The sequence below is a fragment of the Eleginops maclovinus genome, chromosome 9 (assembly GCF_036324505.1).
Source record: "Eleginops maclovinus isolate JMC-PN-2008 ecotype Puerto Natales chromosome 9, JC_Emac_rtc_rv5, whole genome shotgun sequence".
In the NCBI taxonomy this organism is placed as follows: domain Eukaryota; kingdom Metazoa; phylum Chordata; class Actinopteri; order Perciformes; family Eleginopidae; genus Eleginops; species Eleginops maclovinus.
In genome coordinates this window covers 1,955,407-1,982,368 of record NC_086357.1, presented here as the reverse complement: position 1 = coordinate 1,982,368, position 26,962 = coordinate 1,955,407, and the positions used below count along the sequence as shown (strand labels likewise).

Sequence of the window (26,962 nt, the reverse complement as noted above, 5' to 3'; positions counted from 1 at the left end):
AAATCAAACTAACATAAAATAAACTAAGTAAGTAAGTAAGTGCAACAAAATTACAGTTAATACGTAGGTATATACAATATAAAACAATACGCGCTGTGCAATTTAGCAGCATATATAAAAATAAAATAAGTATAAACTAAATGATACAGTGGAATTGGGTAAAGTGACATTTTGGCCTCAGGACGCAGGGTCTCCACTTGCCATCTGACCTGAGGTAGATAAGTTAAACAGTCTGATGGCCACAGGATGGAAGGACTTCCTTTGGCATTCTGTGTTACACTGGGGGGAAATCAGTTTGTTGCTGAAGGTGCTTCTGTACGAGGTTAGCGCCTGGTTTGGGCACTGGGTGATTAGGGCACCTGGTGTAATTGTATATATTGGAGACAGGTGGTGGTGGGAATAGGGCACATGGTTTTTTCCCTGGGTTGTTCGGGCAAGAAAGGAATAAAAGGGAATCAATAGGATTGCATCAAACGTGTGTCAATGTATATTGATCATGGAAATAAATGGGCAAAACGGAAATTCTTTCTGGACTTGCATCGTGCTCTGTGTACAATTTGCCAACTGGTGCCTCAGCGACCGTTTTAGTATCTTACTAACTACCATTAATTATCTGTTTATTTTTATATGATTTTGGCCGCGACAGCAACATTTGGAAACTTCCTATTCTCTATGCATATCTCTTTGGATATTCATTCACTGGAAAATAACTTTTTTCCATCTGAACAGTTATGACCACTGACTGTTAGTAAAATACGTATAGTATGAGTGTGAGGGATTATATTACATATTTTTCTCTAACACAAATAGATCTGCTGCTGTTGACATGTCACTGAGGCCTTGAAGGATTGAACATATACTGAGGTGTGGAGTTAGGTTAAGTTCTGCAAACACGACTTTAAATTAAAAATAAAATGCTCCAGAGGTTTTTAAAATATAGCGGTTGTATCTGTCAGTTTAACACTGCGGCACTTTTCACACCCTCACAAAAGGCTGAGGTCTTAAATTGTAATTTAGTTGACTGCTGGCAAAAATATCCTATTTTCTCCCACAACAGTTTGTTTCTGTTGAATTGAATTGTATGCTTATTTAAAATCAGATGAGACCACACTGGTGAAGACAACTCATGAAACAACATGGCCGCTCCTCCTTTAACAGTTTTTTGGCCTTGTGGTATGCAGAATAGCTCTGTATTGTATAAACGTTCCATCCTTCCAATATATTTTGTGTTTAATGATCTTTGCATCCTTACTTACAGACTTATCAACGAGCATCATTTTTGTTTGTCATACAAATACCCAATACTGCTTAATTACGCGATTAAATAGTTACAGTATATTACACAAAACTGTTCACTGCTTGGTTCATTTCATGAGCCATTGCTGAAATACACCAGTATGTATTACATTTCCTGTGACTCCTTAAAGAAGTCTTTAGATGTGTTGATAGAAAATGGTTTGGTGTAGCTCTGTGTGTAGACAAATCTTTAATCTGTTCATGGACTGATATAAAAACCTCTGTTCTAGGTTCTACAGGAAAGAATTCCAGATGTTAGCACCAAGAAGGAGTTTTATCAGTGTTTTAGTCACTGTACATGTTATGACATGTGCAACACTTTAACTCACTGAAGTTAAAATAACAATACAAAGATTGACTTTAGTCCGAGTGTTTTATTGAATTCAACAACAACACAGTGAGAGTGAGTGTGTCCGAACTCTGATGACGGTGCTGTGTGGTTTCGTTGTCTTCACTCTCAAAGGCCACGGAATTTCCACCGTCTCAAGAGAAGTCCTGCCCTGAAACAAGAAAATAAATGTGTTCGGTCTTTTATTTTTGTAATCGTAACATGCTTACTCAGTGACTGAACTGCAGGAACACTGAAACTCTCTGTGAGAAATGAACAGAACAGAATGAGAACAATTATTCATATATGAATTATTAATTAATCTATATTGACACTTGCAGTAGACGTGTGTGAATGCTGTCATTGGTTGTTACCTCTGCTGTCAGCTTGTCCTGCTACATCATGGTTGTCAAGGTAACCCTGGACAGCAGGCGCTCAGGTGATAGAGAAGTATAGACATTAATATTGATATTGTCCACGGTGTAGCAGGGTAAAAGTAAAGAATGGTTAGTAAAACAATATTTAAATAACATGTGGATAAACATTGATACAGATGTAGAGATTTACACTGATGTCATACTTTGCTTTCACATTATAAACTATAGGACACTTTCACTATAGTTCAGAAGCTCATGCTTATCGTTCTGTCCTCAGTGAATGACAACAGTTCAGACGGTGGAGGAAGAGAAGAGGGAAGTAAAGACCTGTGTGACTCAGGTGAATCGTATACCATAAATAGCTCTGCAATTTATTCTACCCCCTGTTGTACTTTCATCTGGCTGCTCTATCGCTAAGCTGTTACTGGTACTGGATGTGTAATTTGTATATTGTGTAATTTCTAATTGCATTTTTTGTATGAATGCTCCTTGAGTGATATTAAGCTGTCTTGGCTCCTTAGCTTTTGAAAATCTCCCCTTTGTGGGACTAATAAACGCATTCTGTTTCTGATTTCAGAGGGGAGGTAAAAGAGGATCCACAGTGAGCTTCGTTGTGATTTATTGTATTTGCAACTGTTTTGCATCTCTTTGTAGTTGGCTTGGTTTTCATTGTTGTTATTTTAAGTCTCTTACTGGTTTGGAAATGTTTCTTTAAATTATCACAGAGGAGGATCATGAGGGAACCCTGAAACATCGGGCCCCTGAGTCTGTGCCTGGTTGACCTGTTCAGGGACTCTTCCATGTCAATGCAGACTGAGGGCTGTCTGAGAGGGAGGGTTCAAAAAGTTTCCAGCTGCCTTCAGTGGGGCAAAGAACCTTTTCTAACATATAGGGCAGCTTGCATGGCACCAAAAAAGGTAGATATGAAAACGCTGGAGACCAGAGACGAGCCTATGGGGGAACAGAAACAAAGTGTGATGATGAATTCAGAAAGATATTGTGATAGGACGCTTGATGTGGCATGGACAGTTCAAATTGTCAGCAAACTGTTACAATGCCTGTCAGAGCCAAAAGAACAACCAATCTGTGCTGAGGTCATTAAAGGCTACAGCAAATCAGGAGTTTTCTGACATAAAAGCAGAATCTCAGACCGGTGGTATACAGTCAGATGTGAAGAAGTACTTAGATATTTTACTTAAGTAAAGGTACTGCAATCAAAAAGTAAAAGGTATCAGCATCAAATGTACTCAACATAACAAAATCAACAGTATAAGTAAAACTTATTTTAATTTCATAATATCAAATTACAGGAGGCGGCAGCGGTTCAGTCTGTAGGGGCTTGGACTTAGGACCAAAGGGTCGCCAGTTCACATCCCAATCAGACCAAAGAAATACGGAGTGTGGACTGGTACTGGAGAAGAGCCAGGGTGCCCTTGCTCAAAGGCCTTTGAGCAAGGCACCCACAACTGCTCACTGTCGCTGACTAGACTGGCTGCCTTTCCATTCTGGAGCCTCTCAATGCATGTGCATGTTTGCACGAATATAATAGAGTGTATTTGTATGTACCTGTATCACAAAACAGACAAAATAAAGATTGGAAACTAAATTTCACAATATCAATAAATGTCCATCTTTCTTTATTTTGGATTGTTATCGAAGCGAAAGCGGAGATCGGTTACTTTGAATACCGCTCAATATCATAAATCATGTATTCGTTTATTTATGATTTGTAGCTAATCATTTTAATCTATTAAGAAGCTACTGTAGCTAAAAAATGTTAAAATACGTTTAGTAGACGAAACAGATCATTATTGGCTCCTTAAATGTTTTGGAGTAGAAGTATCTGCAGCCTATAGCCTATACTACATTAAAGCACGAGAATAAAAAAACCTGGAGTTGCGAATGCTTCAAAGAGCATAGGAAATAGGAAAAACGACGGATGTATTTTAAGGAATGCAACAAAAATGATTGCACAGCATCTCCTTTAACAACAACAACAACAACAACAACAACAACAACAACAACAACAACAACAACAACAACAACCGTGTTTTAATAAGAAACATGATAGGAACTCACAGCTGAGGCTCTGTGTTGATTCTGTACATCTGTATGTCACCGTGTGCCTGCAGGCGGCTCAGGCTGTGTGCATTAGCCTGAGGGATGGAGGCTGGCAGGATCCAGCTCCTCCTCAGCGGCCCCATCCCTCCATCTCCATCCTGTCACGGGGCTGTGCGTTATGACGCGGGGCTGCATAACGTGAGACTGTCAGCACCGGATCCTGCTTATGTAACGCTGCTGCTGCAGGAGGAGAGAGAGGAGCGGAGGACTGATGGATGGCTCATTTAGAGACAAATAACGGCGAGATGGCTTATGACTGAACGTCTGAAGGCGGAAAGAACAATAATGAGTGTGGATCGCCGGGCTGCAGTGTGAGCCTGGGTCTGGGCATTAGGGGCCTATCCCTCTGCACAGTCTGCAGCCTGCGGAAGATTCTTCTTTTTCTGCAGATCATGCGAGTTTAAGTTCGTCTCCTTTCTGCAGGAATAAACCAATGCGGGTTTGTTTTAGAGGAGAAACGCCTTCATATTCTGATCCTCACCATCCTTTTTGCACTGATCCAACGGACAGCGCTGTGTGATAAACAATGGCGGGTCCGGAGCAGTGCCAGCAGCAGGTGGAGGAGAAGGCAGAGCACATAGACGATGCTGAGATGGCTCTGCAGGGCATCAACATGCTGCTCAACAACGGCTTCAAGGAGAGCGACGAGCTCTTCAGGAGATACAGGTAACACATGTTTAGATCAGGGGCCAAAGATCTGATCTCAGGTGGGCCAGACAGAAAAACCATAGCATATTAACCTATAAATACCCACAACTCTGAATTGTTCCCTTTGTTTCAGTGCTGAAAAGCACATTATGAAGATAGATAGATAGATAGATAGATAGATAGATAGACAGACAGACAGACAGATAGATAGACAGACAGATAGACAGACAGACAGACAGACAGACAGACAGACAGACAGACAGACAGACAGACAGACAGACAGACAGACAGACAGACAGACAGACAGACAGATCCTTTATTTATCCCTAGTTAGGAAATTATTTTTGTCACAGCAGTCCAAACAATCTACAAGAATTACACAATTACTTAAAAAAATAAATAAAATGCAGCTAAAATAAATATAATCATTAAACATTCAATTAAAAAAGTAAAACACATATTCTCAGTGAAAAAATACCTATTTCAGGAGCATCTAAACATTATACAACATTCAGAATGAAAAAGAGCACTCTGTAATGGACCAATCTACAGAAACACATAGTTTACATAAAGAAAATGTTCCACAGTAGCTTTAAATTAAAAGTAAGCTATATCCTGTGAGGTAGTGTAAGTAGGTTTCAATATATACAGTATGGGCAAATTGTTCTTGATTAAAGAGAGGGAGAACATGAACACGCTGTGTGAGTTCTCTGCATCTATGGTGAGCTGTAGTACAGGGTCCTGCTGTAGGCAGGAAGGACTTCCTGTATCTGTCCTAACCATCTTTTTCCAAAATATTATTAACAACCTGACCTTTCTTCGGAAAATAAGAGCAATTTGAACAATTGCTTCAGTTTATCATTGTTTACAGATCAGTGTATCTACACAGGCACAAGACATTTGGTCACCAGTATCTGGAGCTGAACAATATAGTATTTACTACACGATCAACACAACTTGTCTAGATCTCAAAATGATTTTACATTCATTCCTACATTTGTGTAGTAAAAAAAACACCAGGATACAAACTAAAGTGGGAACTATTAATAAAGAAGGTTAAGCTATCCTCCTGACTTGTAAATGTATAAGATGTATACAGGAAACTGTATTAAGTGGTTACTTCAAGGTGGAGCTAAGCACATGAATACAAACAGTTAAAACATTGCTCCATGGAACAGATAACAGCATGATTCAATCAACAGTTATTAGGTGTTACATTTTAAAGCCTGGTCCTCATCAGTGAGTCCAGGTTTCTGTCTTACCTTCATGCTGTACACCAGAGTTTTCCTACTATAAAATACTGGGGACCCCCTCATGTGAACATGCACAAACACACCTCCCCCCTCAAAGACTGTAACCACAAATACTTATGGCTATTTCTTTAGCTTATGGTTACTTTTAGCATCTATATATGAACACACAGTTATATTAAACCGTGTGTTTTTAAATGTTACAGTCTGTAAAATGTGTAAATACAATATTGACATTTATTTAATTTAATCTAAGTGCCCTCTCTTTGCTGCAACCTCTGCTTTTATCACCGCTTTCATTTATTTCTGTCTATTTCTATTACTGCAGTAAGAGATGCCAATAAAATGTCATCATGCCGTACCTATGCATGATGACAATTTTGACATAGTGTATTGTGTACTCTTCTGCAGCCAAGAGAAATGTTTAAGAAAGATAATGTAATACATACTAAAAAAATCAGCCCATTCTAAAAAATAAGCCATCATCTATTACGGTTGAACTCTAACAGCTTGGCAGAGCCCCCCTTGAGCAACATTGCTGTAGACCCTCAGTAATCTAAAATGAAGAAATTACTTCCCCACACCAGACTGATTTTGGGGGGGGGGGGGGGTGGTATTGATTCTGTGAAACAGATTGTAGTCCAACCCCTGACATCAGTCATGACAGGAGCCCTGTGTCTGTCTGTCTGCCATGGCTCCATTTATATACTCAACAGAATATTCAATTCAGTTTGTGTTTTCTAATCCCTCTCTCCTCTCTCTCTGTGTAGGACCCACAGCCCCCTGATGAGCTTCGGGGCCAGTTTTGTCAGTTTCCTGGTGAGTTTCTTCTCAGTCACTGATGTTTTGGCCCTAGCTTTGGAAAGCTTATCTTGCTTTCTTTTGGGTACACACTATTTTTGTTAAAACCATTCATTTTTGTATTTCGTTCAATGTAATTATGTGAGTGTATCATTCATATATGCGCAAATTACATTTATATGTGCAATTTCAACATTTCAGTTAGCATATGGAAAAATTATTGAATGAAAAAAAATAATGAATACAGTTGCTACAGCAGCACAGCATATAGTATACTATATAGTTTATGAAGAAAAACACCAAGAATCACTTTGGATTACCCAATCTGTCAAAGTGTTGTCACCACGGACTTCCTCTCTGCTGCTCTCATTCCATTAACATAATGGATGCATCTTCCTCTCAACAACAGCACTGCTCACACACACACACACACACACACACACACACACCCTCTCTGTCGCCTCGTGACGTCCCACACACGCAAACACACATCATAAATCCAGAGATGATGTCATCCTCTGTCCCCTGATAGTAATTGGCCCTGAGGGCTGTGGGGGTGGGACCACTGTCCATCATGGTGGGCAGTCAAACATGCACAGGGAAATGCAGTTAAATGCAGCGTACATGGAGAGAACGCCTGAGTAACACAAACAAATGTGATTGAAATATCTGTACTTATCCTCACTCGTTCCAGGTTCTAAAAGGTTTATGCAAAAAAGGATTTTTGCATGATGTGTAACATCACACACAGCTGTGCAGATGTCGCTGTATCCCTCTGTTCATTGTAATGCAGAAAGAGCCCTTTGTCCTTTTCAAGTCTGTTACATAACATTCCTCTCCTCCTCTAACAGGATGTCTGTTTGGAAACAAGCTCAAGCATAGATGTGCTCTGTTAAACCAGACCACCATGTTCTATCCCCACACAGGTGTTTAATATCTGGATAACAACATGTATCACAGTAGCAGAGTTTGTCTGTTAATTCAATACATTCATCCAAGAAGAATTGCTGGGTGAAGAAAATCCTGCACACTGCTGTACTTACATAATTGTCTTCCATCAGTCTGCAGAGAGCCTGCCCTGTCCAATGATACTCCATCAAAATATTGAGTCACCATATGCTTGTAATTATAAGTTGTGTATTTTGATGTGCGATTTCCTCACACTATGATTTTATTGAAAGATGTAATTAATGCTGAATTATCGCCCAGAATAAAAATGCATCACGTTGTTCTTTATTCTTAAAGATATGGTAGAACCAAATCTCTTTGTTGCCTTGTGTTTCAGAATGCCATGATGACATTTGAGGAGGAGAAGATGCAGACGGCCTGCGACGACCTGAGGACCACTGAGAAGCTGTGTGAGAGCGACAGCGCCGGAGTCATCGAGACAATCAGGAACAAGATTAAAAAGAGTGTAAGACTGTTAAGCTCCTGAGCTCTGTGCCTTCACAACTTCATACCATTCATCTGTTTGCATCTCACAAACTGTATCTATTTATAGTTACAACAAGCAGTATTTTATTTCCCTTTACAGCGTTTCATGTAACATTCTATTTCAGCTCATCTTATTGTATTTTACTTATTGGTTAAATTTTCAGCTCATCTTGTTCTATTTTACTTATAGTTTACTTCTCCTGCATTACTCAGTTGCACACTATTTAATTTCTACTCTTCTTCTTACACTATTTCTATTGTTTTTTTCTTTTCTTTTATGTCTTATATATACAACCACTTCAGCATTATCATTTTCTCTTTTTTTTTTTATAGATATATGTTTGAGTTAAATTATTATTATTTTTAAAAATGGTATTCTATAAACTACTGACATTTTTTCTCTATGCTGGAATTCAACAGACGCTGGAATGGCTTCCATTCATGTAGAGATAACGATTTAAGAAAAATGTGGAGTGGTCTCTTCATTTTTTCCGGGGCTGTATATTAATGTTGCATTGTTGGAGGAGCCTGTGAAGTTTGTCATTGCATACCTAAACTGTAGCTGTGCATATGACCATAAAGCTGTTGAACATTTGAACTCTGAACCTTAAAACTGGTGCAGAACACCAATTTAGATTTTCTACGTTGTGTGCCGCCAGAGCAGGCTGCTGTTCAGAGAACAACGTTTATATCCCCGGCATCATGCCTAATGATGCAGGCAGCGGTGAGATCATGCCAAGCCCACTCACAGATTGAATTATTGCTTCTGTGAAATGTAATCAACAGACTGAGCGAGGAGTGCGGGGGCTCTGGGTCATTCAGGAAACCCTGCCAGCCTCTCGGTATAGTGGCAGGGGGTTGTAATACTGCATGTTGTGTGTATGTGTCTGTGTGGGTGTGTTACAGATGGACTCACAGAGGTCGGGCGTGGTGGTGGTGGACCGCCTGCAGAGACAGATCATTGTTGCTGACTGTCAGGTGTACCTCGCCGTGCTCTCCTTCGTCAAGCAGGAACTCTCAGGTGATCAAATCAAACACACAGACCATAGTGTGAGCTTAAAGGGGCCATTTTTTGTGGGGGTTCTATGAATAACTTTCTATATTCAGTTAATGACGGTTGACACGGTCCGAGTTAAGAGAAACACAGACTGTATAAATAAATAACCAAGTGATGAAACTGATGCAATAACCTGTAAATAACTGCAACAATTCATGACATTTGAACATGAGTATGCGTACTATTCCAGTGGTTCCCAACCAGGGTTACTGGGACCTTTAGGGGTACTTGAACAGATTGCAGGGGGTCCGTAGAAAAATAAGGGATTGCCATTTATTTCAACACACATTTTTTTTTTTTAAAGCCTGGTGTCCGTTGTCTAGTTCTGCTTCCGCAAGTAGCAGTTCCTCCCAGGATGATGTTTATTGTAATCCCACTGTAGTTCACGTTCACACTGTGGCGCTGCGCATAGCAATTGGCTATCATTAGCTGCAAAGTGGCGGTAAGAATGGATTAGGGCTGAACGATTAATTGCATTTGCGATAATATCGCGATATGACAAAACGAGATTTTCCAACCGAACTGGCTGCGATTTGACTGGTCACGCGATCTGGTCACGTGATCTGGTCACGTGACTTGCGAGCGAGCCGAGCGAAGCCGAGCAGACCGGGAAAGAAGTCAACGCTGCGCTTGAACCTGTTGCACAATGGCCTCAGGCTCGTCAGAAGAGTGCACGGCTGGAGGTTTGGTACCAAAGAGGGGCGGCACGTCAGTTGTGTGGAATTATTTTGGCTTTAAAAAGGAAGATGCTGCCTAACGTCAGGTACTGTGCAGAACGTGCCTCGCTACTGCTGCTACCTCACGAGGTTCACGATTGTAATCACGATTGATTTATTGCTTGTGTTTGTTGAAAAATACATGAGAAGAGGACCTTGAAAAAATAATCGCATATTAAATCGTAATATTGAGGAAAAAAATCGCAATTAGATTATTTTCCAAAATCGTTCAGCCCTAGCATGGATGCATGCAGTGTCCGAACTACGGGGGGACTCGGCGGATCCGAGACCCCCTGAAACTGACACGAGACCCCCCGAAAACATGATTTGGGAAATGTTGGGGGGTCTCTAAAATAGTCTTTTCGAGATCCGCGCTCTGAGTCAAGCGCAAGAGCAAGCGCCCCCCCCCCCCCCCCCCCCCCCCCCGAGAGAAAAATGGGACCCCCCGAAAATCTCGGCATAGTTCGGACACTGGATGCATGATTAGGCAGGGATAAATGTATCGCTGCAGAACCAGGTTATGGAGAGCAGCCAAGACCTGGCAAATAATTCTATGAAGCCATCCCTGCAGCGACGCCAGAACACCACTGGAGTGTCGGTAAAAAGTTGGCTGAAATTTGCACTTATGAAAGGTCAGGGATCACCTCAGTTGATTTAATAACATCAGTTATTCTAAGTTTCTTGTTTGCACTCCCAGCTTATATCAAAGGAGGCTGGATTCTCCGTAAGGCGTGGAAAATGTACAACAAGTGCCACAGTGACATCAGCCAGCTGCAGGCGGGCTGTGAGCGGAGGTCCTCCCTCCACCAGGAGTCCCTCACCACGGACAACGCCAACCACAACGCCCCGGTGGAGAACTGCGTGACAGCTGAAGCCCTGGACCGGCTCAAGGGGTCCGTCAGCTTCGGCTACGGCCTGTTCCACCTGTGTATCTCCATGGTACCACCTCACCTGCTCAAGATCATCAACCTGCTTGGTTTCCCCGGCGACCGCCACCAGGGCCTGTCCTCCCTCATGTATGCAAGCGAGAGCAAGGACATGAAGGCACCACTGGCTACGTGAGTAACCTTCTTTTGAATTATTATTAATTCAGCATTGGTGCTGATGGGGGAACTGAACTGAAAACCCAGTTCAGTAATTATATTAAGACAATTATTTTATGTGTTACAAGTTTTCTAAAATGTTTAAATATGCAAATGAGGAATTATCTTACGAAATATGTGCTTATTTTTATACATTTTTGCAAACATTAATCTGAACTTCCCGATGAAGCCAGGTTCAAAACTCTTGTTTTACTTTGTTGCAATATTACAGGAGGAACTTTCAGAATCATTAAAAATCCGAAAATATTAGTATATTTTTCACCATGTTTTTTAGGAATATAACTGAATATAAATCAGTAGATATAAACAAAAATATGAATTATAAAATTCCATAAATTTAAATACCGGTTAGGATGTGAAAATATGAGTTATTATATAATGCTTAAATTGCAAAAATTGCCCCTTAATATGTGTTTTGATTTTAGTGAGCAAAATATCCCAAAACCAGCTGCATATTATAATTTCTCAGTTTAATACAATAATTATGCTATTCCTGGCCGCATAAAAACCACCCTCTGTGAGCATCTCTGATCACCTTCTGATTCCACTGCTGCTCTATATGCTAATAGCTGTGTGGAATATAAGTTAATTAGGGTTTGTGATTCACAAGAGAAGAGGGCATGGACATGGTTCACTAATGTGTGACCTTTAACCCGCTATTATCTGCTGTTCCAAGGACAGGGATGGACCTTTTTGAGGTGATAACCGTTTGGGCCTGATCTGCTAACTGTAAACTAAACTTTGATGGCAGGTTAAAGTCTTACATATTTTTTAATATGTCTTTCAATCTTTATTATTCAGATTATTAATTTATTTTTATGTATTTTTTAATGTTTTTTATTGATTTATTTGATAGTTTTATTAGTGACACCCCCTTTGAATTGGTATTCATATTCTTATTTCCTTTTTTATAGTTATTTCATTATTTAAAAGGTTTTTATATTTTATTGTATTAATTCATTTTGTCTTATGTCTTGAAAAATATGTAACGGTCTGACCTGAAATGAATTTCTTGTGCTCTGTTTTAATTTGTGATGTGTGCCATGTTACGAAAGCACTTTGAGCTGCACCAGGTGTATGGAAATGCTTTACAAAAAAAACTTCATTATTATAATTTGTAAACATGTTCATTCTCACATGCCTACGTTTATACATAGGCTACCTGAAAAACATTTCATGCCTTAATAAGTAAATACAACTAACAGGTCTATGTCACATTTACCTTTCATGTTATTCAGTTGCACATTCTGATTGAGCTTCAGACCTCAGATTTCTAACTGGCTGAGTGGTTTTCCTCTTGTGCTGCTCAGATTGGCCCTCTTGTGGTACCACACAGTAGTGCTTCCCTTCTTTGCTCTGGATGGCTCCGACACACATGAGGGGCTGCTGGAAGCCAAAGCTATTCTGCAGAGAAAGTCGGTGGTTTACCCCAACTCATCTCTCTTCATGTTCTTCAAAGGACGAGTTCACAGGCTAGAGGTATGAGCAGCGGACTCCATCAAACCTCATTGAAGTGATTTATTTTTGTATGAAAAGTTAGATAAAGACATTCGACAATTTTGTAACATAGAAGAACCTGAAAAGACTCCTGAGAAGCCCTTAGAGGTGGTGTTGATCCCTTTTCTTAATGTAATCTAAATAGTTTTCTCTTCCCTGTTGATGACTTAATACCAGGTAATTATCGTTAATCTGTGGAAAACGTTTGGGCAGGTCAAATGTTCTTTGTCTGGATTATTTTTCTTCATTTTGGCCAAAGGGGCTGAAGGGTACCACTGTCAAGGGAGATCCTCCGATCAGGGGCGGTTCCAGGGGGGAGGCTGACAGGGGCCAGTGGCCCCGTAACGCTGACCTGGGATGCCCCTGTGGTCCCCCTCCAATAGAAAAGTGTATGATATTACGATTTATTGGCTATAGCTCAGGCACAATAGGCGGATCTAATGTAACTCAGCATTGTAGTCGGACTCCTTAGAGCGGTACACCGCCACTGCCCAGCTGAGGCCCGCAGGAAAAAAATCAACAGTTGACCACTCCGGCCAGAGGCTGTTTCCTTTTTACTTCAAGTAAGACTCAAACCTAGATGTTGACAGACCAAAAATCACATAAAGCGCAGGGTAATGTTGCTGTGAGGTGAAAGAAGAGGAAACCTCAGCCTGGGATGCAAAGACCCAGACATACAGCAGAGATTTAACCGTTCATTATATTCAGTGTTGCAGCAAATATTAATGTGATTTAATAAAATTGTGACTTAGTTATTGAAACAATTACTGTATTTTGTGTTTATTTTATGCAATTACTGTATACTGTCTTTGTCTTTTTTAACCCCACATTTATTGTGCCCCTCTCATAAAATAACTGGCCCTAGCCTGCCTCTGGTTTTGAAAAGTGAAGCCAATGTGGAAGAGCCTAAAACTTCATTCTCATTAATGGCCAGCAGGGGGCAATTCCTCTGGTTGCAATAAGAAGTCTGATTGTATATTATTATTGTATAATTTAATTGTATTAAAAAAAGGACCCTTTTTTTCATAACTTTTTGTTATGTATGGTTGCATTTAGAGTGAAACAGATGATAAAGCGTTGAATGTTTTAGGGTGTGGCTACCTTGTGATTGACTGGTCACTACCAAATGTTGTTGTCCTGTTTGGGTATTTTTGTTTTATAACCGAAACGCTTTAAGAGTGTGTTTTTTATTTTATGATACATTGTAAAATGCTGGTTGCCTAAAGATCTCTTCTCTTTTTTCTAGCCAAAATCAGCATTTAAACCAAAAAGACAAAATGATCCTGACAAATAAACTCAGCTGTTTTACAAATGAAAAAGCAACTAAGAAAAAGATCATGGCAGAACCTTTTTTCACCTGTTCAGATAAGACTTGGAAAACTGATCACCAGTATATTTGTTCTCACTCTGGGCTTCTGTAGAGGTCTCTGTTCAATAATATGGTTTATTAACTCACCAACATCTAATCCACCATCTATTTGTAATACTCCCTTATTCAACACATGCATGTAGTGTGTATCTAACATAACCACTGCTGGTGTGTGCTCTCTCCTCTGTCCACAGTGCCATATCAACAGTGCTTTGGCCTGTTTCCATGATGCATTAGAGCTTGCATCAGACCAAAGAGAGATCCAGCATGTGTGTCTCTATGAGATTGGTATGTGTTTGTATGTTAGGTTAGTTGTGACATTCTGACCACTAAGCGTAGATCACAGTGAGGGATTCATTGAGTCTACTTATTTTTTGTTTCAGGTTGGTGTAGCATGATAGAGATGAATTTTGAAGATGCATACAGGGCATTTGAGAGGCTGAAGAATGAGTCACGTTGGTCCCAGTGCTACTATGCCTACTTGACCGGAGGTAAGCCACACACTGTAACATGCTTACACTGCTGGGATATGTATACTCTCTATGTTATACTGTCTTCTTTGTGTTTTTCCAGTTTGTCAGGGTGCTTCGGGTGACCTAGATGGAGCCAGCGGTGTTTTCAAAGATGTACAGAAGCTGTTCAAGAGAAAAAACAACCAGATAGAGCAGTTTGCAGTCAAAAGGGTGAGTTTTGCTGCAGATTTAGCTTTTTTTCTCTTTTCGTAGGTCATCACAGGTGTGTCACAAAATGTTTCCTTCTCTGTCCGATCCCTATCTGCAGGCTGAGAGATTGAGAAAGATCTCTCCCACCAGAGAGCTATGCATCCTTGGTGTAATTGAAGTGCTCTATCTGTGGAAAGCACTTCAAAACTGCTCGTCCTCTAAACTGCAGATAATGAATCAAGGTAAATGTAACTTCCATGTTGTACAGCAGTATAAGTGAGCTGCAGCTGGATGTTTACGAATTTCTTTTTCCCCCTGTGTTATACATTCCTATTTATGTCTGTTCAGTGTTGCAGAGTTTAGATGAGGCTTCATGCAGAGGCCTGAAACACCTCCTTCTTGGTGCTGTTCACAAATGTCATGGAAATATGAGGGATGCTGTTCAGGTATCAGTCGACATCAAGCGCTGAATGACTTTGCAGTTATTCTACACTTGAATGTTTCTCAGCTCACTCTCATTTCCATTTCATGTGTCATCCAGTTGTTCCAGCTGGCTGCTAGAGATGATTATGGACGACAGATCAACTCTTATGTTCAGCCATATGCCGTCTATGAGCTTGGATGTATACTCCTTGCAAAACAGGAGGTCAGTGTTCTGCTCACAGCATTCACATTTTTATTTTTGCACATTTTTTATTTAGACTGTAAAAATGTGACTAAATTCACAGTTATAACCTGGTCCTTTTTATATTACATTGCAGACTGTAGGAAAGGGGAGGTCCTTTCTACTTCAAGCTAAGGTAAAGTATCGACACAGCAATAATCAAATTCAGAATTCATTTGTGTATTAAAATGTTAGAAATATGTTACATGTAAGAGGTGTCTAATAATTTTAATTTAAAGTGTCTAAATATTATTTTATCTATCTAAGGAGGATTTTACGGGCTATGACTTTGAGAACAGGCTTCATGTCCGCATCCATTCCGCCCTGGCTACTCTGAAGGAAGTTGTGCCTCAGTGACTCCAGCAAGGAGAGCTGCAATGGCTAAAGCTATGCTCATAGCTTTTTACACCAGGTTTTAAGCCAATCAAAATAACTGTATCACAACCCGGTGAACAGATTCTTTTTCATTCTTAAAGTGTTTGGGGAAAATACATTTGTTTGTAAAGTCAAGTTGATATGAAGTGTGATCTCTGTGCATTTTGTACAGAAATAGCTAGGTGTGTTCATGATAGCCTAGGAAAAAGGAGGAAAAGGCTAGCCAAGCTATGGATAGCAAGTTAAAAACTAAACCTAAAACTTAATCTAGAGTAATGCTGCTAAGTAGACAAGATGGCGCCCATGAGGGTGAGAAGTGTCTAGCATTCCACACTTAACGTTGGGAGCTCAAGAACAGACACAAAACTGAATTTAGACACACCAGAGGACTTTTTGTATTTCTGTCTTATTGCGTGCTCAAACACAGAATACTCTGTATAAAAATATGTCTTTTTTTTCTAAGGTTAATTTTCTCTGTCTGGCCGAGCTAATTAGCTAGTGGTTTCCCCTTGCTTAAAGACCTAGTGCTAAACCAGGCTGTTTCTGCACAGGAAGCACAGATATTGCATTGATATGGACACTGGGCCCAGCAACAAACAAGCACATTAACCCACAATTTTAACTGTTTCTTTAATTGTTTCCAACCTAATGTATTAGCTAGCTAGTAACATTTTCTTCTCATTAGCGTGTGTATAAGGAGGAATTCACTATTGCCTCTCCCTCACTTCAGTGAGACATTCGGCACATAAAAGTAAACATTTTATCAGATAATATTTCCCTAAATATCAGCTTCACAATGATAAATATACAGTACAGGTATTAATGTTTCAAGTTTTAAAACACCATTGAGCATCTAACTTAATCACATATCATGAAAAAGAGGAGGGAAACAAGAGTCAAATTTAATATTTGATTTTATATATGAATTTAAAGGACTCCCTACTCCATGGGTTGGTCATTTTTTCTCAACAATTTCCACTGCTTTCCGAATTAAATTATCAGACATCTGCTTGTCATGTTGCAAACGTCATTTCACAAAGGGGCCACTTAGTATATTTACAATGGAAATCAAATGACAAACGTATAGAAAAAAATGTGTTACCATGGGAATACTTATTAAATTGTCTAAATTCACTAGTCACCTAAAAACATAGTTAGATATCATACCTTTCTAGTTATTGAGGAATCACCACACTTCACATCGCCCTAGTGGTGTTTTTTTTTAATGTGAAAACAGCAGGTATTGTTGCTGTGCTCTATGAGTGTTATGGCAGGGTAACAGTGGCTATAAGACTGTATTGAAGTCAAATGTACCCGTATGTCCATCCATCCAATATAACACAGTACTCTGTACTGTAATGTTGCCATTTAAAGTTGCTGTTAAATGTCAGCCTAATAAACATATATTACTAGTGACTTTATTTCAATAGTGTTTTAGTAGTACAAACGTTTGAGTTGGTCCATAATAGTGACAGTTTTATTTATAATACAACAGAAGTAATACTTTTGCAAATGTTATAAAGCTGAAAAGTATGACATTGAATTTGGCAAAGAATAATATTTCTTCGATAAGAGTGATTTTAAGAACATTTCTCAATAGAGTCTCATACTGTACATACTAATCATTCTGTGCAGGTTATTGCCATTTGTCATTAAACACTCATTTGTCAGGCTAGCAATATAAGAAAAAGGATCTTACAGTTATTTCACTATCTGTGTTTTTCATCCCATGTTCAAAATTGAAGACCTTTGTTTTACTTTCACTGAGCTGTCACCCCCTGTGGCTGTGATGGATGTAAACTGTGGTAAATGTGGAGTTGACCACTGCAAGTGGTCAGTGCGGTGCAAGTAAAGTAACGGTGAAATGTCAGTAACCTACCTGCTGTACCAACCACTTCTGTCACTTCAATTATATTTCCTTTTGTCATGAGATTATGTTGAAATTAAGGGTACATGTTATGATGATGGTGTTCCAATGTGTCACTGAATAAACTTCATTAATCTCGCCAAATATGTGTTGTCTTTCTTTGCCTCTGAGATACTTCTGTTGAGATTGCACTTATGACAGTTGATTTTATATCAAATGTGTCAGGGTTACACAATATTCACATGGAAAATAAAAAATAAATATATACAGTACAACACCATGGCGGATAGTGAGACAATGGGCCCAGAGATCATAAATGAAGAGATGCAAACCAGCACCTTTCCTACACACAGACTGTTGTTTAGCCTCCTAGTCCTTTTTTGTCTTTTTGTAAATGTGTTGTTCCACTCTGTAATTGTTTTGGTCATTTGGCTGTAATTTTGTGTCTCTTCGTAGTAGATTTTTGTTTCTCTGTAGTCCTTTTGTTTCGCTTGGAGGTTGTCTTGCCCCATAACATAGTCCCTTTTTGGTCTCCCTGCAGCTGATTTGCGGCAATAATCTGCCCTCCTAGGCCTGTTCCCAATAAGCCCCCTTTAATCATCTTTCCATGACATGACCAGTGAGGATTAGACCTCACCATGACCCTAACCTATCTATAAATCACTTGGTCTGGTTAACCAACACCTATTTCCTAAAATGTCTGATTTAATGCATAAATGCAGTTTCCTTAACTACGAATAGCTCGGATAGCTCTGACTTTTAGGAAATGACGTCAATGCAATCATTTGCCCTGGAGCTGCTACGAGACAGCCGAATAGATCTGCCAAGACACCAGAAGAAATTATCCACCATGACCATGGCAGAGCTGCATTTTGAAGTCCATCAAAATCTTTTGACATGAAGGTAAAGCAAATGCTCTGAGCTAATGATTAGAGGTTTTATTGTACCTTCTCAAAAGTGGTTTAATGTTTTCTTACCTTGTAACATTGTACCAATCTACAGTGTTCATTTGTTTTTATTCCACCAGAGGGAGCTTATCTCACAGGCAACTTCCCACACTCAAGTATTTACGAAAAAATGTTGGGTATTTATGCTTCACATTTCATTTGAATTAATACTTCTAATCTATTTTATTTCAGAGGGAAATATTGTACTTTTTACTTCAGTTCCATCATTTTATTTGAAAATGAGCTTTACCTTTACCAGCTGCCACAATAAAGTTACACTTACACATTAATTCATCAATAATTATAATTAATATTTTATTCTGGAAATGGTCCGTAGTGATGCCTAATGAATAAATGTACTACTTTGAATACATTATGTTGTTAACACTTAGCTATATAGCTAAATACCTACATACAGTGGTGGTATGCAAAAGTTTGGGCACCCCTTAGGAAAACCACTGCATCAGTTTGTCACTTGCTGAGCTTTTGAAGCAGCAACTTCATTTTAACATATGTTATACCTTATGGTAACAGAAACATCTCAGTAGTGAAATAACTTTTATTGGTCAAACAGAAACATGTTTATGTGCATTCAAACAAAAATAGGCATGTGCATAAATTTGGGCACCCCTAAGAAATAATTCCATTAATATTTAGTATTGCCTCCTTTTGCTGCAATAACGGCCTGTAGACGCCTCCTGTAGCCACAGACAAGTCCCTTAAGCCTGGCAGGTGGTATTTTGGCCCATTCTTCCACACAAAACGTCTCCAGTTCAGTCAGGTTTCTTGGCCTCCGTGCATGGACAGCCTTCTTCAAATAAATCCATACATTTTCAATGATGTTAAGGTCTGGGGACTGGGATGGCCATTCCAGAACATTGTACCTGTGCTTCTGCATGAATTCCTTGGTGGATTTTGATCGGTGCTTAGGATCATTGTCCTGCTGAAAAATCCAACCCCGGCGTAGCTTCAACTTTGTGACTGACTCTAGAACATTCTTGTCAAGAATCTCCTGGTACTGTAAGGAATTCATGTGGCCCTCAACTTTAACAAGTTTTCCAGTACCTGTGCTAGCCACACAGCCCCATAACATGATAGATCCTCCACCAAATTTTACAGTGGGCAACAAGTTCTTTTCATTGAATGCAGTGTGTTTTTTTCGCCATGCATACCTGTTCATGTTATGACCAAATAACTCAATCTTGGTCTCATCTGACCACAGTATTTTGTTCCAAAATGCTTCTGGCTTGTCCAGATGTGCTTTTGCATACCTCATGCGACTCTTCTTGTGATTAACACTCAGGAAAGGCTTTTTGCACATCACCCTTCCAATGAGCTCTTCCTGGTGCAAAGTACGCTGGATTGTGGAACGGTGAACAACTACACCATCAGCAGCCAGATGTTGTTGTAGTTCTCTGGAGGTGGTCTGTGGCTTCTCTGTGACCATTTTCACCATCCTTCGCCTGTGCCTTTCCCCTATTTTTGTCGGCCTACCACATCTTTCCTTCACACGGACTGTTCCTGTGGCCTTCCATTTCACAACTACGTTTCTGACTGTGGAGACAGACAGTTTAAACCTGTCAGATAATTTTTTGTACCCTTCTCCTAATTTATAATGTTGGATTATCTTAGCTTTCAGGTCAGTGGAGAGTTGTTTTGAGGTCCCCATCTTGCCACTCCCTAAGAAAGAACCTAGGCCAGGCACAGCCAGCTATTACCTATGTTAAATAGCCTTTTTCATGATTGGTTCCACCTGTCTTTGTAATTGAAGGTCTAATGAGCTAATCAAAGCAATTTTGTGCAGCAACCTGTCAGCTATAAATCCGTACAGGTGTTGAAATGAATGCTATTTATAAGGGTGCCCAAACTTTTGCACATCCCATTTTTTGCATTTTATTTTATTATAATAAAACTATGTAATGCTACCCTAAGAATTTTGGTCTGGAAAACACTAAAACGTCTACATCTTTGTAGGAAAACAAATGTTGTTGCTGTGATCTTCTATTATAAAGGAAAAGCAAATTGTCATGAAATCTCAGAGGGGTGCCCAAACTTTTGCATACCACTGTATATATACATGGAGATTTTGTAATAATAAATTATTAAGTTAAAATAAACGTTTAACAATAATATTAATCCCAATAATAGTCTGTCAAATGTAATTTAATAAAAAGGCAATTTACAGTAAACAACTTTGAGATTCATTTTTTAAAATGACTTAATGCATACATTTATAATAATCTGCAGTTTATTTTACTGACCATGAGAAAAAGGATTTGTCGTTCCAGTGGATTTATTTTGTATTTGTTTTATCATTTAATTCATGAAATTCCGTTTCCATTTAGCATGTGGTTGTGGTGGGAGTTTGCTCGACATGCTTTGATAGACACACACCAAGAGAGTCTCTTTAAGAAAACGTGTCTGTCACACCAGGCTCAAGGCAGCCGCTCACTGAACCAATAAATTATTCAGGCTCCTGTGCCACTGAGTTTAGACATGGCAGAACAGAGCCGTGGAGGAAGGCCGGCCAGAAACAATATCACCACTACTCCTGCATTTGCTGTAGTGGCCGCTGGAACTTCTAAATAATCTAAAGACATTTCCTTTTACACTCACTTATAGAACCGAGCCTTTAGCTTGACCCACTTTAAAAACGGAGAGGACAAGTGTATATGACACGAATCAATTAATATGATTCATGCAAGTGACATCATCTTTTTTATCTGTTCTGATTCACACTCACACTCTCTGTGTGGGGATGTAGACAATAACTACAGTATGATTTTCTGTACAAGGATGAGACCTTGAAATCTTAACGCTGATGAATTAAATAAAGCAATTACATCAGATAGAAGTGGGGGAGACAGGGAGGGGGGGGGCAGGAGAGACGTTTCACGTCAAGCAAATGTTTCCGTGATAGAGAGAGAGAGCGAGAGAGAGACTGTGCAAACAGCAAGGTCACAAAACAATTGCATTGTGTTTCACTCAGGCTGAAACCTGAGCAGCCACACTATCCATCCACTAGAAAGAGTTCCTGTTCACTGGTCTTTATTGCTCCTAACCCTGATGTGCAATCCACTTTTATCTTGATACAAGCAAATGAAGGAAAAAAGGATTCTGTTTTTACACCATATCTTTCTCATTATCTGCTTAATGTAAAACTGCTAATATAAAAGCACAAACTTTAAAATAAAGAAAAAGCTAAACTGTTGACAATCTTGTGATTGGATCACGCGGGGGGGGGGGGGTCTTCCCCTATCATTTCCCGCTAACCTTATTTGAACCACACCCATCTTTGAAGTTGAATAGCCGATAGTAATTCTATGAAAAAACATTAAATGTACTGTAACATTAAATTATTCTTATGTCTTCAGATGGATGACAGTAAAAAGAAAATGAATTGATCTTAAAGGGACACCCTCTTTAGCCACCAAACCATGGCCACGCTGCAGTGCAGGGGTCAGGGCAGCTGCACAAGGACACACTGACATTAAGAGCCTGGTGCTCTAATCTCTCCAATCAGCTCAATGACTGTCTGAGAGCTTCACTGCACAAGCATCTTCTGCATCTCTGTTTATTTCCACTAAATGCTTTTTAGGGCAACCTTTACACATGCTATTCTACAAAATATGCAAATGTGTCTCTCCCAATAAAAAGAGTTCCTATCACCAATGATGTGAGTTATACTTTAAGAACATTTATTTTATTTTAATTTGACTAAAATTAAACTTGACTGAATTCTTATAAAACACTAAAAATGTCATGGGTCTGTATGTATTGTATATTACCATTTCACTAGATAGTTATTTCAATAAACAGAGGGAAGTAGGGAAACAACTGACAATACAACCTGCAAAGTGTACGACAGGTAGAGGCATACAGGAACACCACATTAGCAAAGTAAACATGACAATATTTCTGGGATGATACTGTTTCTGTGGCCAGACTGGAGACGCTGTATTGTGTGCTCCACTGAACCCACAGTGTGTTTAGTGCAGAGACATGCTTTGTCTGTCTCCTCTCAGCTGGATGTCCCTGGCTTGACCTACTAAACTCTGTTTAGTTTTGCGGTGTGTTAAATTTCCGTAAAAGGATAATAGAATTGAATACGGTATATCCAGAATGCTCATATAAGAAAGAAATAACAATATTCCTATTTCTTTTTTTTTTGCAGTGGGTCTTTCTGATTTGTTATTTTTTGTATTGTTTATTATTCACTAATAAGGAGGCTCACAAAAAAATTAATGTCCAATTTGTGATTCAAGAAAATATTATTTTCTTGACAAAATGTAAGGTAAGAATTTTCAGTTTTAGTGCCATTTTTCAATTTCATATTTTCCAAATGCCTATTCCACACCTTCTGTTTTAGTGTGTATTGTTCAGAGATGGAAGAACTACTCAGCTTATTTACTCACGTAAAAGCAGCAATACAGTGGAAAAATACTCTGTTACAAGTAAAAGTACTGCTTTCAAATGTGTACTTAAGTTAAAGTAAAACAATTATTGGCATCAAAATATACTTTAAGTACCAAAAGTAAAAGTACTTGTTATGCAGAATGGTCAATTTAAACCCCAGATATTTTTAATTGTTTTAATTCAAATTGTTGCATTAATGTGTTCATCACTTCAATGTTGTACTTGGTTAATAGTGTGGTTTATTTGAATTACTTTATATACTACTGGTTAGCTTAGCCTATAATTATGTATGATAATGTATGTGCCTATTTACATTTTGTATTAACTTAAATCTGCAAAGTCTAAATATGTAAAATAAATATAATTGGGTAAAAAGCACAACATTTGCCTGCAACATGTAGTGGAGTAATATTATAAAGTAGCGTAATTTGTTAATACTCAAGAAAGTTACAAGTAGGCCTACCTTGATAATACTCAGGTACAGTACTCGAGTAAATGTACTTACCTTACAACACTGCTAATGTTTCAGCAGGAGACTTATCTTGCTCCCAGCATCCCATTCCCCTCCTCTCTCCTCCCCTCCCCTTCTCTACTCCCACCTCTCTCTCTCCCGCTGCTGCATTGATGCTGTTACCTCCCTCCGTGGTGATGTCACCGGCTCAGTGGAGCTCCAGCATCCTTACACAGGCAGGCAGACAATAGGGTCATTTTGACCGTTGGGAGTGTGAAGGAGCGGCCGAACATCCAATCAACCGACCCGTCACCTTCCGTACCTTTCTGAGTACCGTACTGACACGGCAGGGCGGAGCAGGGTGGTTTCGCCGGTCCAAGACATCGTCAGTGGTAACCTCAGTGACTCGGTGTTCATGGGGAAGAGAGCCTGCTAGCGGCAGGCAGAGCTGGAGGACACCGGCGGAGGTGGAAGCAGCCTCTGTGCTAAACAAGACAAACGACCCCTGACAAACAGTCTCTACACGGGAGGGAAACGATTCCGGCACTGCGTAGGTAGGTTACCTTTTTCATGTTTCCATTGTCCCGCCGGTAATGCAATTTTAACGAGAGAGTCTCTATTTACTTGATGTTAAATCTCCTGGGAAGAGATGAGCATAGGGTGCGGCCATTGAGGAGTCTGTCAGTGTCGGAGAAGATAGGACAGAAGGACTGTCACACAGAACATGATATTATTTTATAGTGTGTACTGTTTTTTAAAATGTATTTTATTTCTGTGAGCAGGTTAACAGGAAAATATGCTCTGTCATTGTGCAAAGGTAATGACGAGATGTACCTTCAGCTATGATTGAGGAGATGCTAGCCTATATCATAAGCTCTGAAGATGACGCAATAAATATTTTTTAGGAAAAGTCAGGACAGCAGTGAAGGGTCAGTTTGAGCCCAACCTAAAAGCCTATGGGCCCTAAACTAGCGTTAACCTGCGGTCATGCCTAAAAGCTACCAGATAAATCTTTCCTTTTTTAGGTGGGTGACAAGGTCAAATTGTTTGTTGTTATGTTTAAACACACACCAATGTGGTATGATACATTAAATTACATGAGCCTTTGTCGCGGGAAGATGGTGGCCGCCCAGCTGAGCTGCATCATCAGCTGATGGTCTGAGCATCACAGTGACAGTATGATGGAGGAAAACAGATTATCATTTTAAGAATTTGCATTATGTGTTTTTTGCGACGAAATATATTATGTTGCAATTGGTGAGCACACGTACACATTAAGCATCTGAATTGGATCTTCATTCTCTCATTTCACATATAAGAAGTATTCTGAATTATATGACAGATCTTTTATATTCTATCTGTCTTTTTGGGTTATTAATCTTAATTTGACCTCAGAACGCAATAGCGCTAAATACTGTTTTTCCCATTGTTTCACTCTGCGTACATCTCCCAAATTAATCTGTTTGGGGCCAGGAGAAAAGGGTGTAACAGGAAGCAGGGTGACACAGCAAATTTACAATTATGATGACGGACATATGAGTCACAAAGCATGTACTAACCAGGTACGAAAAGTCTTTATATATTTGTGCAACAACCAACAATATCATAAATCTTGGGCGTATTTAAGTGAAAGTGATACACTTTACTTATTGATGTGCTATACGTGATAGTAACTTTTAACCATTTGCACCTGAGGCATGCAGTGAAAGCTAATTGTATCATATTGCTCCCTCTTACATCTTATTGATGAAAACATTAAACGATTGTAATTTGATCGCTGCAGATGATGAGTCATGGTCCCCCGCAATAGATGGATGTGACACCACCCTCTGAAGTCACACAGTGATTTAATGTTCATATTCAGTCTTTACAAGACAGTATTACGGGTTGAATCCTAACTGCTGCAGAGAGCCAGAGCCTGGATTTGTGGCTGGTTTCAGAGCCATTGTCATCCAGAGAAGTAGCCTGACATTTAGCTGCTGCTGCACTTCTTTTGTTACTGCGAGCTTTATTAGCCATCTCCCTCGGCTGTAGCTGACCATGCATGGTCTTTTCATGTTACAGCCACACCGCCCTGCCCTCTCTATTGTGCTCCTCACGTCAACCATAAGTTGTAATGTTCTACTCTTAAAAAGTCCTCTGTATTTTTACATAAAAAAATATGACTAATTTCTTGTTGGAAGAAGGCTGTTGTAGCATGTCATGTTTACAGGAGATAAGGGCCAGGAATAAGGGGAAACAATGAGGGGAGGGCTATCGTTTTAGTTTCTTAAATATTTGCATACTGAGAAAAAAGTTCTGAACATGGGTCATTTTGTTTTTTATCACATCTTAACTTTAAAACCATGCATACTGTAAGTGTCATGCATACAATAAAATACATCTATTTTGATTTACTATACTTGTAATATAATAATCAAACTGGTGAAAGTAAATCAATACTACCGTTAGCTGCCTACTGAAAGTCTGTCTTTTGTAAACATTAGCCAATAATCCATCAACATTTTTTCTTCCTTTTTTTATTTCGTTTATGTCAAATCCTTTACCTACATTTGCATATGAACTGATACACACAGATACAAGTAATCATTGTATACATTTATATTTACTATCTGCTTTTTTTTACAGACCTGCAGTCCTGACACCTGGGCACTAGAGAAGGCACCCTAAGGTGTTAGGCAGAAAGCACCATGGCAGGGGCCTCTGTGAAGGTGGCGGTGCGTGTCCGCCCCTTCAATTCAAGGGAAATCGGAAAAGATAGCAAATGCATCATTCAGATGTCAGGGAACACCACCAGTAAGTATTCTGATATATGTACCATTTCATTATAGTAATGGCTTTAATTTGAACTAAATATAGAATGCAAGAACAGTTGCTTCACACTGCATCAGAAGGGAAGGTCTGCAGATGGCACCAGGCTGTAACCTTCTCCAACAGAAGGCCCTGCTGCACGCCTTTCTGACCTACTGCTGACCTTTACCTCTGACCCCCTGGCACAAGGGGATTACTGAAAAGATACATTTCTTTTTTAATTGAGTCATTAACAACTGTGCAGTGTGAACAAGCAAGACCTATTCCAAGACATGATTTGAGCAGGAAATATATTAAGAATTGATGACCGACATACACTGGATGCAACAAATATTTCATTAATCGATTATTCGATCAACAGAAAAAGTAATTGGCATCTTTTTAAATAATTGTTGATTAATCCTTAAACTACTTTGTTATTCGAAATTGGCATTAAATGCTTGCATTTGGAAATGTATGCTTTTCTCTGTTTAATGTCATACTGAAGTGAATCATTTTAGTTTTGAACTGAAATATAATGTCTGACATTGACATATCAAACCATTGATCCACTGAATATTTGGCAGATTAATCTATAGTTAAAATATTAGTTTGTTGCAGTCTTAACTTGCATGTATCTATACAGAAATGTCATCTTTTGAGCTTTTATGCAAGATAGATAACTTTGTAATTACTCGCAGTAGAGCAGTTATCAAATGAAATCCCTTTCACAGTAAATCTCTTGGACGTCGTGCTGTAGGTGACATAATCCTCTGCATATCTGACCTGATAT

The 26,962-nt window shown here is 39.3% G+C and overlaps 2 protein-coding genes and 1 long non-coding RNA gene across 13 annotated transcripts in view; 2 read left to right on the top strand and 1 right to left on the bottom strand.

The window, feature by feature from the left end:
- Positions 1–1,659: 1,659 nt before the first annotated feature.
- Positions 1,660–4,228, bottom strand: LOC134870239 (uncharacterized). Its single transcript, XR_010166522.1, has 3 exons — positions 4,081–4,228; positions 1,999–2,952; positions 1,660–1,796 (listed from the first exon to the last, which is right to left on the bottom strand). It is a non-coding gene; the product is annotated as an uncharacterized LOC134870239 (long non-coding RNA).
- Positions 4,229–4,254: 26 nt separating this feature from the next.
- Positions 4,255–17,709, top strand: LOC134870238 (tetratricopeptide repeat protein 39C-like). Its single transcript, XM_063892335.1, has 14 exons — positions 4,255–4,788; positions 6,791–6,839; positions 8,107–8,235; positions 9,162–9,276; positions 10,726–11,086; positions 12,442–12,610; positions 14,192–14,285; positions 14,381–14,488; positions 14,571–14,680; positions 14,778–14,901; positions 15,008–15,105; positions 15,201–15,305; positions 15,421–15,459; positions 15,591–17,709. The coding sequence occupies exons 1-14, from the start codon at positions 4,649–4,651 to the stop codon at positions 15,678–15,680; spliced, it is 1,731 nt and encodes a 576-aa protein (XP_063748405.1). The 5' UTR covers positions 4,255–4,648; the 3' UTR covers positions 15,681–17,709.
- Positions 17,710–23,599: 5,890 nt separating this feature from the next.
- kif1aa (kinesin family member 1Aa) overlaps positions 23,600–26,962 on the top strand; it is a 49,168-nt gene continuing 45,805 nt past the window's right edge. For all 11 annotated transcript variants that reach the window (XM_063891667.1, XM_063891668.1, XM_063891669.1 and 8 more), the window contains exons 1-2: positions 23,600–23,933; positions 26,008–26,175. In XM_063891667.1, the coding sequence (XP_063747737.1) occupies positions 26,070–26,175 (106 nt within the window). In that variant the 5' untranslated portion in view covers positions 23,600–23,933; positions 26,008–26,069. The remainder of the gene's footprint in view (positions 23,934–26,007; positions 26,176–26,962) is intronic.

Bases quoted from the DNA above. Each gene is read 5' to 3' on its own strand.
- LOC134870238 (XM_063892335.1), top strand. From the start codon at position 4,649: ATGGCGGGTCCGGAGCAGTGCCAGCAGCAGGTGGAGGAGAAGGCAGAG. The intron at 4,789-6,790 runs GTAACACATGTT...CTCTCTGTGTAG, and splicing joins GAGCTCTTCAGGAGATACAG to GACCCACAGCCCCCTGATGA. The intron at 9,277-10,725 runs GTGATCAAATCA...TTGCACTCCCAG, and splicing joins CGTCAAGCAGGAACTCTCAG to CTTATATCAAAGGAGGCTGG.